The sequence below is a fragment of the Oryzias latipes genome, chromosome 14, assembly GCF_002234675.1.
Source record: "Oryzias latipes chromosome 14, ASM223467v1".
Taxonomy (NCBI): domain Eukaryota; kingdom Metazoa; phylum Chordata; class Actinopteri; order Beloniformes; family Adrianichthyidae; genus Oryzias; species Oryzias latipes.
The window spans coordinates 19,397,208-19,415,057 of record NC_019872.2 but is presented as its reverse complement, the minus strand read 5'-3'; the positions used below and the strand labels follow the sequence as shown (position 1 = coordinate 19,415,057).

The window sequence follows — 17,850 nt, the reverse complement described above, 5'->3', positions numbered from 1 at the left end:
AAAACCACTACTAACCATCCACAGCTACTAACACATTCGCATGCAACAGATAGCTTTCAGGACAGCTGTTATCCTGGGCTAACACTGCATTCAGTCCGGCGGTGCAGCCGCAGGAGTCTTTACGTAACTTGAAAGGTGCGAGAGGCACTCACACGGTATGCAGTCCGGCCGGCCTCTCCGACACTCCGAATCTTATCTTCAAATTCAGGCCGGACGCTGGAGCAAGCAGGAGCAGGCCTGAGGACTCTTTTGTGAAGTTGGGGCAAATTAAACGACCTAACCCAGAAATCATGCGAGCGTGTGTAAAGTGCATCCGGTCCATTTTCCACTGTACTCACTATGTTTCTCTGTGGTGGAAACATAACGGCATTTCTCCTGACACGGGGTCACAAAGTGTGTGGTAGAGCGTCATATCGATTATTTAACAGCATGTATGACGAAAGGCTGATCACAGAGGTCCAGAACCACCCCATCCTTTATGATACTGCACATGCTTTATATAAGGATTACGGCAAAAAGAAGAGCCTTGGCTGCAGCAGGACTGCAGCCATCTGTAGCCAATGTGATTCATCTGCCGTGGCTAGACCGCACCGGTGCAGCCACCGGAGCTGGACTGGTCAGCTCGGGTTAATCTTCCAGATGTAATGTCTAGCATGTTAACCTCCACCTTGAAACTGGAGAATTGTTTGAAACACAAAATCTCTTCACACCGGCCGTGTGAAGTGTGTTCAAAAATGCGACGAACGCCAACTTTAGCATACAGTGCGCACACGGCAACACTATCTGATACTAGTGCATGTACTCACAGTGAGTACATGACCAGTCCAGCTCCGGTGGCTGCACCGGTGCGGTCTAGCCACGGCAGATGAATCACATTGGCTACAGATGGCTGCAGTCCTGCTGCAGCCAAGGCTCTTCTTTTTGCCGTAATCCTTATATAAAGCATGTGCAGTATCAGAGGTTTGATGGGAAATCACAGCTTTATTCCGATATTTGAAAGACTCTGTGTCATAGAATTCCAGCCGGACAAACTACTTTTATTAATTTCTCCTCCATGATCGACTTTCAAATGTCACTTCTGCTACCCATAAGTCACTATGAAATTGGAGTCAAAGTTCAACTGGTTTAACTTTCAACATACTTTCAGTGGTCGTGCATTTTGTACATAGAGCCTGAAAAATGTCTTAAAAACTTATGTAGCTACTTTTGAATGGAATGATTTTAAATGCAGAAGCCTGAAATGCACATTTACATGCATTAACATAGACTTTCCATCGGAAGTGGTCGCTTGAACGCACATTGCAGAGACCAGTGTGAACGTAGTTTTAGAGTACAGAGGTTAAACTGCAGACATCAAGGGACAGGGGTCTGTGTGTTTTCCAACTAATCCTGCTCTCAGTCATTTTTACCGCCAAAACACAGCAGACCCAGGGAGCAGGTAAGGCAGGAAAGAAGGACACCAACCCGCAAGGTTACAAGGAGTTTGACCCCTCTTCATAAATCTCACTATGTGAGTATGTGAGTTAGTGACACAAAAGTTCAGTAACAAGCAAACAGGAAAAAACATCAGCATTTCAAGTATTTATTTATTTATTTATTTATTTTTAGCAGAATCACCTTATATTCAAGCACAGTGGTGGAGTGATGATGGTTTGGTTTGTGGATTGGCTCATGGTTTATCTGCTGTAATCAAAAGCTGATTTTCTCCAGGAAAATGTGCTTAAAAGTAGAGTTCATTTGACTCTTGTTAAACTATTGGAACACCCTATCACAAATTAAACATAAAAACTGAAGCCAAATGCAATCCTATATTACAGAAAAAAAAACCATAAGTGTGAGCATCTTCATAAAGATTCTGTCAGCTCAGGTGTGACTTAACACCCTGCCATGACTGACAGACAGGAATGATTTTGGAGAAACAACTGTCTCTGTCTGTCAATCTGGAAAGAGCTACAAGACAGTCCATCATTTTACAGCAAGAAAGATTATTCCCCTGACATGGCTGCTCCTTCACCCTGAGGCTGTTTGACTGCTCTAAATGCAATGTGAACAAATTTAACCTGCACTGTGCTCAGCTGCTCTTCAACTCACTTTTATGAAAAACACCTCATTTCCCAGCACCTGTTATTAACTAGAAATAAATCCAGAAAGGTGACACTAATGCTTTTTCCAGGTAGTTAAAGTGTTTTGGTTTTTCAAACCAGGTTAAAAAACTTTCCCAGCTTCACCGCAGCTGATGTGACTGTGACAAAAACTCAGAGAGAGAGGCATCCCGTTCCATCACCAGCAGGAAACTGTGAGGAAGAAGAGTCCATACTTGTGTAACTTAGTTTAAAAACCCACTCCAATCACCTTTTCAACTATTGAAAAATCATTCCCAGCGGTCTTTCTGTATGATTATGCAGCTTCTCTAGAACACAGTTCCTGCAGAGGGGCAGTAGTTTATTATTAATTCACGGCTGAGTAGTGTGCAGGATTGTTGGAATGGAGCAACCTCGCCCCCACTTCCCCTTCCCATCTGTTTATGTGCTTTTCGGTTAGTTCACTATCCTTTAAACCCCTAACCTTACATTAGCAGTGCAGCAAAAATGGTGAGCGATATTAGAGCCACCCAACCTCATAGTTTTGAGCCAAATGCATCAGTATGAGAGCTTGTGGCCCGCCCAGTGTATTTTCCATGTCATAAATACGTTCTTTCCCTCTACATTTTTTTGTCTGCTCCTGATTCACAACAATTTGAATAAAGAAATACTCAAAAATTCAGTTTTTAGTCTTCATTTTCTCTGTATGTGTCCTCCATCATCAAAAAATGAAGGAAAAAAGACACGAGAACATGTTAAAAACACCCGAAACATGATTTTCATCATAGTGGGTCTTTAAAAATGCTGAAAGAGGGGAGCATCATTGCAAAAGTCACACAATACTGAGCTAGTCTGAGACAAACTGGAAGCAAAGGGATGTAAATTCCATCTAAGCTTTAAGATTTGATGTTTTCTTCTTTATCTTACATCTGCCTGTTTAAATTGGTGTGCTACAGCCCATTTATGAGAACCTTTCTCATTTTAACCCTCAAAAGAACCGACAAGGAGGGTCAAGTGCTTGAAGTGTGAAAATCCACAATTAATAGCACTAAAATAACTTAGCAGCATGAATCAGAGAAGTTCAGTTTTTCACCTCCTTTAAGTGTTAGTTGTGCAGTTATTCTGCAGTAAAGAAACCCCATTTCTCTGACAGCATGATTCACATATGTGTGAAAGCTGTGGGGAGGAAAAAGACTCACCATGTCTGTGTCTGACACCGGCCCAAAACTTGTCACGTAGATGTTTGTCCTCACTTCTGTTACAGTTTCTGCAACACACAACAACAGCCAGTAATTAGACAGAAACACTTATAAAAGCTTGATAGTAGATGTAAGCAAACTCATCTCATTTTCACTCAACCTTGACTTGTAATTATGTTGCTTTGACTAATTTTGGGAATTGAAATCTCCTCTGCTCTGATTGTTTACAATATTAGGAACAATGAATATCCAAACTACAATTTTTGTGTCTTTTACAGCAACAAATTACAACAAATGAATCAACCTTAAAGCGCAGGGCTTCACATAAATCAAAGATAATTTGAAAATACAATGTAATCTTTTAGGATCTTTTACATTTTCTCAGCAGCTTCAGACATGCATTAAAACTGTGTTTGCAGTAACCTCCTTTTATCCATACATGACCTCCTTGTTCAGCAGAAAGACAATTGATGTTGCTATAAAAGTTCTGGACTTTGTCTGAAATGCAAACTTCAGCAGTCCTGACTCGTGGTAATAACAACAATCATTTCAAGGATACGACTCAGGAGGGGGTTATTGTACCCCGACCTCAATTCACAGCGTTGCAGTTTGTAATTTCACAGATGTTTCGGACTGTTTTTTGTTTGTTGGAGTGTGTGAAAGTACCCATTTGTTTGTCTTTAGCTTGTTTTGCTCATTAAAGCATTAAACGTGGTTCGAGGCTTGGCTCAAGTCCTCGCCTTTAGAGGGAAAACATCTCCTTTGACCCAGATTATTTATTTGGTTAGCTTGCTCCAAAAACATTTAATAGTCCCTCCAGAGCTAATGATTTAGGAACCAAGTGCTGCAGCTCAGCATTCACCATGTTTTTTGTGTTTATTATTATTCCAGTCATATAATGGCTGCAACATGTTCTATGTCGTTATTGTTTTTCTTTAATTATAATTACATGTATCATTGCACACTGAGATACAAAACAAGCTCCATAATAGCCGTTTCTTCCTTTTATCATTATGGGATATGGATGACACTGGTTACCGTGACAACAGTCAAATTCATCATTATAGAGAGTTAGCCAGGACTTTTAATATGGTTTTAATTACGCAATGTGGATGGGTTGTTTCCGAACGCATCACTGATTATTTTAACGCAGCATTAGATAGGGCGCGATGGGAGAGCGGTGACAGATAAAAACTTGCCCTCTTCAGTGTGGGCTGAATCAGCTCCTCTGGGGCAGTTCTGTAAAGCAGCCTCTTGGGCTGCTGGCGAGACAAATTGCTGCTCCCTCTGGAGCAGCAACACGAGATAGATGAGGCTTTTTTCTGAAAGAGAATGGATCCTCAACCATAACTGTGTCCCAGATCTAAGCGACCACCCACAGGTGAAGTTTCTAATCCTTTAGCGGAGGCCCCCGTCGAGAAGAAAAAGAAAGATCCATTTTCACATTTATCATTCCTGTGGCATAAAATGGCTCGTACAAATATGCGATTATCACAACACATAGTCAGCAGTTTGCATGTTACAACAGAGTCTGAGGGGTAAAATGAGCCGGCTTGTTTCTGTTTATAACAATGCATCAGAGCATGGAGCTGCGGTAATATGTTGCTGAAAACAAAATGGTAATTTCCTGTCCAGTCTTCTGTTTCAGATCAGCCTACATGATTTTTCGACTGAGCCAATATTCAGGACAACAATGTCAGATATGCCAATAGCTGTAAACAACAACAAGCAGAAATTCAAAACTTTTATTTTCACTGCAAACCTTTAAATACATTAAAATCGAAGGGCAGCCTTCTCTTAAATGGTTATTATATATTGAATTTTTAAGGGCTGGAATGTCACACTGAAGGGTCCGATGAAAGTGTTAAAAACCCTTTGGAATCATGTATACCTTTTCTTTCTGTTTTGTCATTTTCAAGATATTAAAAAATATTTCATGTCTTTTCTTGGCCTTGCAATAAACTGTGGAATCACAGTTTATGGGATGGAAAAGACTGTCATAATTGATCAATACTTAAAATGTATTGCATTAATTTATTTTAAGAAGTTCAGTGCTGTATAATCACATCATCAGACACATCTTTGGTAAACAAGTATATCCTTAAACATAGACTTGACAAATCAACATGTGTATATAAGCTCTCTTGTTTTTTACTTTTAAATTAATCAAAAATACTTTCTCTTTTTTTTAACTGTAAAGAGAATATAATTTTATAGAAACCTCATATCAAGTTCCAATTTTTAAAATGTTTAATTTTTTTTAAATATACATAATAAATAGAAGGTGGATGAAATTTTCTTGGTAAAAAATACTCCTTTTATATCGTACATTAGCATCATGTTTGATTAGAGGGCCTCTTGTCAGGTCTGGTCAAAGCCGGTCACTTGGAAACTTTCTGGCCTTTGGCAGATTCATAAGCGCGTTAGTAATATTGTCCTCAACATGTCCAAGACTTTATTTTGAAAAACGTGCACATTTTTTAAGAGCAAAATTTTTGTTTGTCAGCTTCAAAAGAAGCCAGAACTTCTATGAAATAAATGAGTTTTGAGAAAATCTCAAAATGTACTTTTGCCTTGACACAGTTGTCTATGCTTGTAACTTACTAAACTCAGGTAGAATGTAAACAGAATGTAGCACTAGAGCATATTGAATTGACACTTTGCTGCTGTTTTAGGGTAACAACATCTACACAAAAAAACATCAACAAGGCATTTTATGGAATTTTTTATGCTCCTTTTGGTCTATTTTTCCCCCCACTTTTTTTGTTTCTTTTGGTTTTCAGAACACAATTTTTCTCCAAAGGAGAAACAAAAATAACAGTTTTAGTGAAAAATCTGTCTATTCATTTACATAATTTTCATATGGAACTTGACTCCCTCTCAGTCAAATTTTTTTTTTTTTTTTTTTTTTTTTTTCCTCTCAGTCAAATTAACACAAACAATGGTTGAAATATGGAGAACTGATGCTATTAAGGTCATCTTGACATCTGCCTTTAAGCATGTTCCTACATAAATTCAACAAAGAGACTTGAAACTATATTTTTAGCCTCTTAAACAAAGAGATTCTAATGACCTTTAAGTAAACGTACATACCAGCAGAGCAGTAATCCTTTTATCTGACTCTGCGTAGCTGGAAAAAGAATAAAAACCCAAATAATTTTGCAATCTTTTTTCCCTGCCTGATCGTTTCCATGTCCTTAGAGATGTAAGAGGTGGAACATGACATTAACAGCCTGCGTGTTTCGCATCTTCCTGGTTTATCCAGCCCGGTGAGTCCGGGCCCAGTGGGCACGCTCGCAGCTTCAGCGACAAGCAGCTGAGCAAAAACGGACGTTCCAGCTGGCTGGCTGAGAAAGAGCAAAGCCTGCTGAACACGTGGGCTCGCCATTACGCAATACAGTGTCCTCTGAGCAATGAATATTTGGATGAAAAGGCATCAATTAAAGGGATTATCACTGACATATATGCTTTTTTGCCATTTGAGCATGACTGAAATCCCACCTAGAGGAAGGCACTTAAAGAGGGAGGCGCATAGTGACTGGACTTCATCAGGATCCAGATGCTGGTCTGACTTTGAAACAAGCTTCAATCAGCAGGAGAAAAATACGTTTAATTTATGTCAAAAAAGGAATTTAAAAAAATTATGGCTTTAATAAATATTAAAGGCATTAAAAAGTGCAGAAATGAGCTTTTAACCCAGAAGAACTCCAGACCAATGTTTCCTAAAAAATAACCAAAAGTAGAACAAAGTGGACCACTAAACACATTTCTGATAATTTTCTGTTACACTGATGTCACCATGGATCCTTATGTATTGATGCCCACAAAACAGTTTTTTTTTTATCTTCCATGGCTTGCAGTAACATTACTATGTGTGAGGCTATAAAGAGCCTTGCTTGCAATATAAGGTAAAACCTTTAATGTATTTTAATAACCTTCTAACCCTCATATTCCACACTGTGGACTGACTCCAGCAGCTGACTGTGTTAGCATGCAGAATAATGGATGTGCTAACAAAGCAGATGGAGCATGCATTCAAAGCTTTGCAGCTGACACTGCTTTTTACTGAGAAATAGAAAGGAAGGTCAAGTTTGTGCTCTGTGTAAGTGTCTGTTGTGGACTGTCTGGTCAGTGAATATTAATGAGAAATAGTTATCTCTTGCAGAAAAACAGCAGATCTGCAGCCTCAGGGAAGAAAAAGTGAGATGAACTACTCAAAAAGCACCAACAGAGTAGTCAACTATATCCTTTTGCAATGGCAACAATGATAATATACATTTTTTGTGCATTTCACATTTTTACAATAATAATAAAAAAACAGATCAATGTTGTTTTTATAATGTAAGCACTTTCATCGGTGGGGTCATGTCTAGTTTGTTTAGTGCCTTTAAATTTGCTTGTCACTGTTTGCATGTGCCCCATGAATGAACCCAACTGTTTTCCTTTGTGCCCAAAGTGCAAGATTTGCACTGCTTTGATATTTTGTAGCAGTCCTCTTCCAACTGTTGGTGGCGGACATGCGCTAGTAAACAGTAAAAAAGAGAAGCCCCTCCCTGCTCATCCACTGTGAAAACTATGGGCTGAACGCCAGTTTATAGCGCGTTCTTGAACATGTATCAAGCTCCTGTGAAGCTTTTGGACAACAAATAATGTTGCTTTTGTGCCATGTTTACCTATGCTACACCATTTAATGTGCATTGTTTTGATCTAAATAAAATAAATGAATAAATAATGAAAACAAAAATACTTTTTTATTGTTTCACCAAATTTGTTTTGCTGCAGATCCATCTTCTGAAAAGGGAAGCCAAACCAAGAAATCTTAAGGAAAGTTGAGAAATCCATACATGCAGGAGTAATGAAGTTTTTATACTTACAATAGTATAATCTATAATAAAACTTTTAGCAAACTTTAAATTTTTTAAATTTAAGATGCCAAAATTTGCTGTCACTTGCAGTTTTGGCAGTAAATTGATCTCTGACCTTTCAAGATACGACATTGACGTCTCCTGCAGGTGAGACGCCATTTATAAAAAGCTAAATATCTCTAGAAGTCCAGTAAGGACCACTATCAATGCTATTGAGAAACTTACCTGGGGACGTTTACTTCAGATTATGCATTATGAATTTGTATTGCTGACATGAAGTTCATTGGTGAGTTAGGTGCTCGTTTGCTTGTTTGCAGGAGAGCAGCAGCAGTGAGCACATCCTGTCCAGATTCAGTTTGTGTGTGGGTGTTTGTGATCCATCCCACACATGCCGTTGCTCACCTCCCAGCCCAGGACGTAGCCTGTTGTCATAGCCATCCAGCAGCCTGTCAAGGATTCGGGTAAAAATGGTGATGTTGTCTTTGCTGTCATCGGGAAGCGGCTCTCTGTGTCCGACTACAGCCCTGCAGATGGAGACAGGGAGACAAAGAGACATTTTAAAAAACATGAAATCAACCGTGTAATTTGGCTATAAAATTTGAAGCTGAACGCTCCTTCATTGAGCAAAGCTTGAAAAGCTAGTTTTGACGTCACATAAATCCATCCATCAATGATCCACCATGTTTATGCAAACAAACAATGCCATTAAATCTGCCAGGCTGAATGTAGAATCTATGTCCTGATTAAGGAGAGCACTTTAGATCAGCTACTCAGATAAGCCTCAGGCTTCAGTCAATATTGGAATAATATCAACTGGTTGAGTTGGCTTTGTGCCGTGTTTTTGTTCTATTTGCGGGGCAGTGTATAAAAAGAAACTTTTTACTGAGGAAAAAAAAGGATATTAGCTCCAGACTTTTTGTTAGAAGCTTTATCACACAAATTCAGCCTCAGTTATTTTTTACATGACCCAAAATCTCCTGCAGAACAATCCTGAGATGAGATGAAAAAGCCACTATATTATAGGTGGAACGATGATGAGTTAATGAATACCATCTTTAATTAAACTAAAATGCCCCGAGGAGCTGACCCATAATATCCAAGTAATCCTCATCAACCACAGTTTGACACGTTGCTGTGCTGTCACAGGCCGTTTTCAACAAAGAAAAGAGCTTTGGGGAATTTTCAATAGCATCCTAAAGTTTCCTGAGTTCTGCGTTTTTCTTTTGAGAATAGTAAATGCAGCGGTAAGTCCTATTTTTCCTCTTGACTTCACAAGCCATATTGTATGTCAGTGTTTTTCAGCCAGTGTGCCATGGAACACTAGTGTGTCGTCAAGCTACGTTCACACCGCCCTCGACAATGTGTGCTCAAGCGACAACTTTAAATGAAAAATTCAGGCTTCTGCATTCACAACTCTCAGATTCACATGTAGCTACGCACATTTTTAAGTCTGTTTCCGGGCTCTACGCACAAAATGCTTGGCCATCTAATAATGCACGTGGAAACCAGGTCAAAATTTGGATGAAGGAATCTGAATGAAGGAAGTGGTGCTGTGAGAATCCCTTTTTTTTAATTTTTCCTGTGCCTTTAACATAACACATCCTCACCTGCTGCAGGACAGGATCATCAAAATGGCTGTGCAACCATTCTTAGTGTCCTGGATCATGGATTATGTAACTAACAAGCAGCAATATGCCTGCATGAGGGGATATGTCTCCAGTACCCTCAGCTGCAGTGTAAGGGCACCGCAGGGGACAGTGCTGTCTCTTCTTCTCTTCACGCTGTATACGTCTGACTTCCGCTATAACACCTCAACCTGCCACATGCAGAAATTCTCTGACACTACAGCAATTGTGGCATAACAAAGAGGAAGACGAGAGGGAGTGCAGACGGCTGGTGGAGGACTTTGTGGCCTGGTGTAGGGAGAACCAGCTGCAGCTGAACGTCCAGTAGACCAAGGAGATGGTTCTGGACTTCAGAAGGAAAGCATGAACACCTCAGCCCGTGCACATCGAGGGAGAAAGCGTTGGATATGGTACAGACCTACAAGTACCTGGGGGTTGTGTTGGATCACAAGCTGGACTGGACTACCAACACGGACCAGCTTTACAAGAAGAGGCAGTTCAGGCTGTAATTTCTCCAGTGGCTGCGCTCATTTGAAATCAGCACAAAACTGCTGCATATGTTTTATCAGTCAGTGGTGGAGAGTGCTCTTCTCTATGCAGCTGTGTGCTGGTGCAGTGCCAGCATGAAGAACATCTGCCAGCTCAACAAAATCATCAAGAGGGCGAGCTCTGTGGTGGGACTGAAGCTGGCTCTTGTAGAGGAGGTGGCAGAGCAGAAAACTCTGACCAGGTTCAGGGCCCTCAAGAGGAATCCCTCACATCCCCTACATGAGGCCTTCACCAACAGGAGGAGCACAATCAGCAATAGACTGCTGTCCCAGCGCTGATCCACAGACAGACTGAAGGAATCTTTTGTTCCTCGTGCCATCAGGCAATACAACTCTCTGGCAGAGCATCTAAAAAACAATTTCTTTTAACTAATTTAACCCACTGTTTTTTAAATTATTCAATCCATTGATTTTTTAACTATCGGCTTTTATCGTTTTTAATGTGTGTGTGTGTTTTATGATTGTCAACAGATGGCCATTTTAAACTTTCCGCCATGGATTATCTATCTATCTATCTATCTATCTATCTATCTATCTATCTATCTATCTATCTATCTATCTATCTATCTATCTATCTATCTATCTATCTATCTATCTATCTATCTATCTATCTATCTATCTATCTATCTATCTATCTATCTATCTATCTATCTATCTATCTATCTATCTATCTATCTATCTATCTATCTATCTATCTATCTATCTATCTATCTATCTATCTATCTATCTATTTTCACAAGATTTGCACCACTTCAACATTTCACACCAGACCTCTTCCAATTGTAGATGGCGCTAGAGAACAATAGCAAAATAAAAAAGAAGAAGAAGCCCATCCTTGCTGGTCCAGTGTGAACCTCATGGGGTAAAAGTGTGTTCAAGAACCTGTGTTTAGCGGGTGTTTGAATGCTAATCATGTGCTTGCTGTGAGCATAGATAGTGTTACTGTAATCATGTAGTGTAAAAAACTGTCCTTCATAAAGTTTAACAGTCAGTAATTTCATAACTGAAACCAAATGGATTTTTAACTCAAAATATATTTTAATTCAGTAATTTCACAAGTTACTAATAGTGTGAGTGGGTTCTTGTTCCTCAAGACCTTAAATCAGGGGTCTGCAACCTTTAATATGAAGAGCCAAATGGTGCAGTTTCTTGCTGACTAAAACCTAACAAGAGCGGTCCCACCCAAGGTTATAATAGTTTCGGATTTTTTATTAGTTTTAGTTTTTATTTCGTTTTGAAGTTTTGTTTTTAAATTTATTTAGTTTTAATTAGTTTTTAGAGGCAGATTTACTAGTTTTTATTAGTTTTTATTTTTTGAAATTGATTCGTTTTAGTTTAGTTTTTATTAGTTTTAGTGTTAGTTTTAGTTTTTTCTTTCTTTTTTTTGTAAATTAGGATATTTGTCAGGTGCATGATTCAAAATCACCAGAATAAGTATTGTATGATAAAAACTCAATCAAAGATCCATTTTGAAACACTTATTATTCAGAAGACACAAGGACAACCATCCTTAAATTAAAATACAACAGCCGACAACAGCATTACGTTCCCTGCTCTCGCTTCTTTTTCGGGGGAGGGCGGGCGAGAGGCTAGCTTGTAGGTAGTGTTGATTTGCGTTTTAGTGTGCGCTTTTTAAATGTACTTTTCGTAGGGTTTTTTCCCTTTGAGGAGCGTCCCACAAATTTTGTCTCCTGCTTCGACTACAAGGCACTTACTTTTGTTTTCGACGCTGTTATATTCAAAAAAGTCCCAAATAGGACTCTCCCGCTTTCTCCCAACTTTTAATGCAGCCATCACGCTCATGTAAATGTCTATGACCACGCTAGCCGGCAGCGTCTGACAGACATCATGTGATGTCACAGACAACGTGATGCCGTAGGGTAGAGCCCTGCGCGGGACTATTTTCTTCATCCCGCTCCCGCCCGCTGAATTTCTGACCAATCCCGCCCGCTCCCGCAACGTATGCGTTACACTCCCGGCCGCACCCGCAAAACTCAGAGAATTTATTCCCGCACAGTAATAGAGATGCATTGATTTTGTATCGTCTCCAGTCCCGCAGGAAAAAAACACGTATTTGTATTGATATTATTTATTATTAAAGAGATTCGTGTCCCTCCTCCAGCCTCATCTTTTCATGCATTCCTCTTTTGTGTAATTTGCAACTTAATTATTAAATATATTTTCACTAATCCTGTTCGGTTAAAAGTATGCGTGTGTCCGTGCGCAGACAGACAGCCTGAAGCGCGCTGAACCAGCTGGTAAAGATGCAGGTCAAAGTCATTTGGATTTATGGATGGAAAAAAAAACATTGTAATGGTTCAACAGAGCTGAAAATTTATGAATTAATTTTTTCCTGACGGAAAAATACTTTTTTTAGCTTCAGCCTTTTCCAGTTTTGCTGATTCGCAGATCTGAGAACCATGCGTGACTCAGGATGAACCTCGTTTGAGTTTCTTTTCTACTTCATCAATTGACATCATGTCCCTACCAGGCAACCTGCGCAGTGTTGCCGGATAGATTGACAGCTCTTTCATCCGTGTGCTGCGCTGTGGCGCCCGGACTATCGTGTCAACCTACGGTGACCGTAACTTTTAGGGGAGACACCTTATTTTTAATTTACGGTTCTCCGACACTCCCCCGCTCCGTGCTCACCCCCCTTCTCTCCTTACACACACACGCAAGCACGCGCGCGCGCACACACACACACACACACACACACACGGTCCCCATCATACACGCCACCCAAAGAAATAAACGGCTTCTAGCCTGTTCCAGAGCAACGGTGTCCCGCTTCATTAGTTACCGTTTGCGTCCGGACCGGACATAACAGCGATTTCCGACTTCGATCTGAAGCCTGAGGCTGAAAGGTAACACGCTGACAGCAAAATCAGCGCACAAAAGCACTTTAATAAGTCATGTGATCTCAGTTGGTGGTCTCCTGAATTGATGTCACTGAGGTACGACTCGCATTTACTGGGGAATATCCGATTTGTCTGCTTACATGGCACACGCAGATGCACGTATCCAATTCGTTTCCGATTTATTTCCACATATGAGAGAGGCCTGTATCCGATCTGAGAAAAACAGAATCCATGCGCTTTTTTCCTGCTTACACGTTCACCGATCATATCCGATCTGTGCCACGTGAGAGGAAAAAATCGGAATTGTGTCACTTGAACCATGCAGTGTAAAGGCGGCCTAAGAGGCGGGGCGGGGCGTTGCACACCCCCAACAACAGGTTAGATGACAGGGGCCATTGGGCGTCTCTACCTGGTGCGTTCACGGAGCTTCAGTACATAAGAATCCAACAGCTGCACAGCCTAACGTAGTCCGCTATTATATATTCATGAGATATTCATGGCAGCACTGGTCCCGCGGGTTTTTTTTTTGCCGCCCGCTCCCGCCCGCAGCACAATTCAAACCGCCCAATCCCGCGAGATTTGAATTGGGTCCCGCGGGACCCGGCGAGACCCAATCCCAATGCAGCCCTCTACCGTAGGGGTCAAATACACAGTAAAACTAGCAGCGTGAAGTAAATAGATTTTAAGACGAAAACGAAGTATTTTTTGGGGTTAATATTTTTTAGTTTCAGTTCGTTTTATACACACAACAAACAGTTTTAGTTAGTTTTCGTTTTTTTTAAAACTCTCGTTTTTATTTTTATTTAGTTAACGAAAATGTTTTTACAGTTCTAGTTTTAGTTTTTTCGTTCGTTTTCGTTAACTATAATAACCTTGGTCCCACCACATCAAATTCCTTTCAAAAATGAAGTACACTCTGTTTCAAATATCCTCCTGCTGCAGAAGATTTACTTGAATTAAAAATGCAAGACTGTCAAGTCAAAAATAACAAAAATATGAGCTTTAAGCTAATTCTAATAATAAATGCTACAGACTGCAGATTAAACCTTTTACCATCATTTTGTTTCGTTTTCTTTTTTTTTCTTTTTGTTTTCTTCAAATAAACCATAAACTACAAACCCATTATTTATTTAAATTGTTTGTATTGAAAGCCAAAGACCCACAATGGAGGGATTAAAGAGCCTCATGTGGCTCTGGAGCCACCATGTTGCAGATTCCTGGCTTAAATGTAAAAAAAAAAAAAAACAACATTATTTTTGACGACAAATTTTAGTCAGGAAAACTTATAAATCTTAAATTAATTATTATTATTAAGTAAGACAGTTTTACTGTCTCAAGTTAAGTACCGGTAGATTTCTCACGGACTTTAGAAGTTTAGTTTAATTTTTTTTCTGAAACTTTATTTAAAACATTTTTTTGTGTCCCTTTAGGACCTTTTTTAGTGATACTGGTCAGAGGTTGCTATGGCCGATAGCCATCATTTGCCTTTTTAATTTCCAGTTTTTATTCCTAATGCGGGGGCTTCCCAGCGCCGGTCCTGGATCGAGCGCTCCACCTGCAGGATCAGGTGAGTTTAAACAGTTCAAGGAAGGAGAACTACTGGAAAAGGGATGGCTCTAAGCCAGCAGGGAGGTAGATCATGTGGACCTCAGAGTCATCAGTAAGAATCTCTGGGATGGAGAAGACTGGGGGACATTTTTTATGGTACTAATATTTCCTTATTCATAATTTTGGTCAAATATTCATAACACACTGGGAGGGAATTAATATTACGGTAAAGTCAAACTAAATAATAGAGAATTGTAAACTCAGTATTTGTCAATCAAACTGTGCTGATAACTTAAACATATTTGAATGGATTATTTTAACATTTCAGTTTTCTTTTCTTTTTTTAAAATCTACAATTGAAAGCAAATGTGCAGAAAAGGTATGAGAAAGACATAAAAAATAAATGAGTTCCAGTCTTTAATTTCCTCTCACTGATTGATGGCTCCATCTTCCTCTCTGTCAGAGCTTTGCTAAACCACAGCTGCTCCAGGTGGAGAGTCTCCAGGGAAGTCTTTTTTAACAGAAAAGTTGTTCTTACAAGTCCTTTAATAAACAAGCGCGGGCTGTTGGCTTATTTATAATCAGTTGGAAGTCTCCAAAAGCAATAGAAGTGTCATAAAAGAAGCTGGTAGAAGAGGATACTGGTGACAGAGTGCAGATTGTGCTTGCAATTATTTTTGATTGACTTCTTAAGCTTTTTTTTCTTTACATTTTTTTGTGTCAAGGCTGCAGTGTAGACACACCAGTTTCATGTTCGATTCATTTTTAACAAAGTTATTTCAGGAGTGTCAGATGTGATATCAAGCCTTTAGGATTGCACCTTGGAGCATTAGAGCTTTAGGAATACAGGCGGTGATGTCAGCTGTTTGAGGCTTAGAACTCCAAAGTACAGAAACTGGGGCTTTTAAATGAGACTTACAAGTTGCATGTCACCAGGAAGGGCATATTTTGATATATTCTTGCTGTCAAATATGCATCTACCTCTATAATTAACCCAAGCAAAGATATGCTAAAATGTCCCTGTTGCAAAAAGAGCATTTTGTGAGAACTTGGAGGAAATATTGAGGATTTTTCTGGATGACTTTCCACACACCTTATCAGAATTTGACAGGTGTATGACTTTGAAGCCCAACAGACAGACGGAAACCTCCGAAAAGCTTTGGAAATGTCTGGGACGAGAGTAACTGCAATAGGTAAAATCTCGCTTAATATGAATCATTTATCAAACAAAAAGCCTCTCTGCTTGTGTTTGCCACACCAGTGCAAATTCAAAAATTAATAAGAAACCTTTAGGCCCCGAGAAAGCATTCTGGTAATGTTGGCTCTATATTGAAACATCCACTATGAGATGGGGGGTTAAAAAGCACTTGTGTGTGTGTGTGCGGGGGGGGGGGGGGGGGGGGGGTAGCCTCTGTAGTTTTAATGGGAGTACATGTCAAACAAAAGCTGTAACACAAAAACACAAACCCTGAACTGTTTTTGTCAGAACCAGCTGTTTGGGTAAATAAAACATAGAAAAAAACAGCTTTTCAATCAATTTATGATAAACCAGAAACAAATTAGCAAATATCAATTTTCACCATAAAAACCCCCCCCCACTTATTCAAGACCTTTTTTGAGCCCATAGACAACTTCTTGTACAGTGGCCCTGAAGTGCCTGTCACATCGAATCAACAAATTAATCAACGCAAAAACATGTTAAAGATCACAACAACAAATTAGAAAAGGAAAAAAAAAACATTTCTGTCAGACAACTCTTGGAGTAAAGAAGATTTATTCCATATTTCTTTTAGAAAGAGGATTGAACCGCACCTGGACTTGAGTAGGACGCTGAACAGGTGAGTTGATTAGACTGAACCGCCTCAGGGAGGTGTAACCTGGTAAATGGGAAGGATCGACCAGCAACCAAAAAGAAACTGGTGTGGTGCAGTTCATCCTAGAGATGAGGGAGCGTCTAGCAAGATACCAATCAGAGGCTGAAATGAACCTAAAGGAGGCTCAAAGAGCACAGAAGACTTGGTACGACCAACAGGCACGTCACCGGGCCTTTAGACCAGGCCAGAAGGTTCTGTTACTCCTCCCTTCTTCAACCAGCAAGTTACTGTCCAAGTGGCAAGGGCCATATACCATCAGCCAGAAGATGGGGCCAGTCACTTATGAAATTCATCATCCAGACAAGAGGAAACAGTACCAGACGTACCATGTCAACCTACTGAAGGAGTGGAAAGAGCCACACCACAGCCCACCAGAACCAGTTGGTCTGGTAGTGAAAGAATGTGAGACAGAAGAGGACACAAGTTGGCATAACTTCACCAAGATGACGACACCTGAGCTGTCTCATCTCACCAAGACCCAAGAGACACAGATACAGCAGGTGTTGCAGGCGGTACCATCATTATTCAGAGGCAAGCCAGGCCGTACCAACCTTACAAAACACGCAATTCGATTGAAAGACAACAGACCCATCCGTCAACGGCCATACCGTGTCCCGCAACAGTTTGTGGGAAGACTGGGTGAAGAAATCACTAACATGCAGGAGTTGGGAGTGATTGAACCATCAGACTCCGAGTGGTGCAGTCCCATGATCCTCCTCCCAAAGAAAGATGGTTCGCTTAGGCCCTGCATAGACTTCAGGAAGCTGAATGCAGTCTCTGAGTTTGATGCGTATCCTATGCCAAGGGTGGATGAATTGCTCGAAAGGATTGGAGCGGCCGGATACATCACCACCCTGGACCTCTGTAAGGGATACTGGCAGGTGCCTTTGGAACCAGCATCTCGACCCTACACCGCCTTTCGCACGCCTGCAGGTCTTTTCCAGTTTACGGTCATGCCATTTGGCCTCCATGGAGCACCAGCAACCTTCCAAAGGTTGATGGATAAAGTCCTTCAGGGGTGTGAGAATTTCAGCGCAGCTTACCTTGATGATGTGGTTATTTTCAGTAACACTTGGGAAAACCACCTCCAGCATCTCAGGAGAGTCCTGGATGCCATTCAGCAGGCCGGGCTGACCTTGAATAGTGAAAAATGTGAGTGGGCAAGAAAAGAGGCAAAATACTTAGGCTACCTTTTGGGACAGGGAGAGGTGCGGCCCCAAGTGGACAAAGTAAAGGCCATTCTCGACTG

General features: G+C 40.4%; 1 protein-coding gene across 2 annotated transcripts in view; it reads right to left on the bottom strand.

The window, feature by feature from the left end:
• Positions 1-17,850, bottom strand: part of LOC101165582 (gamma-aminobutyric acid receptor subunit alpha-3) — a 177,435-nt gene that overhangs the window by 54,995 nt on the left and 104,590 nt on the right. For both annotated transcript variants that reach the window (XM_023962376.1, XM_023962377.1), the window contains exons 3-4: positions 8,548-8,669; positions 3,281-3,348 (exon numbers count right to left, since the gene is read on the bottom strand). In XM_023962376.1, the coding sequence (XP_023818144.1) occupies positions 3,281-3,348; positions 8,548-8,669 (190 nt within the window). The remainder of the gene's footprint in view (positions 1-3,280; positions 3,349-8,547; positions 8,670-17,850) is intronic.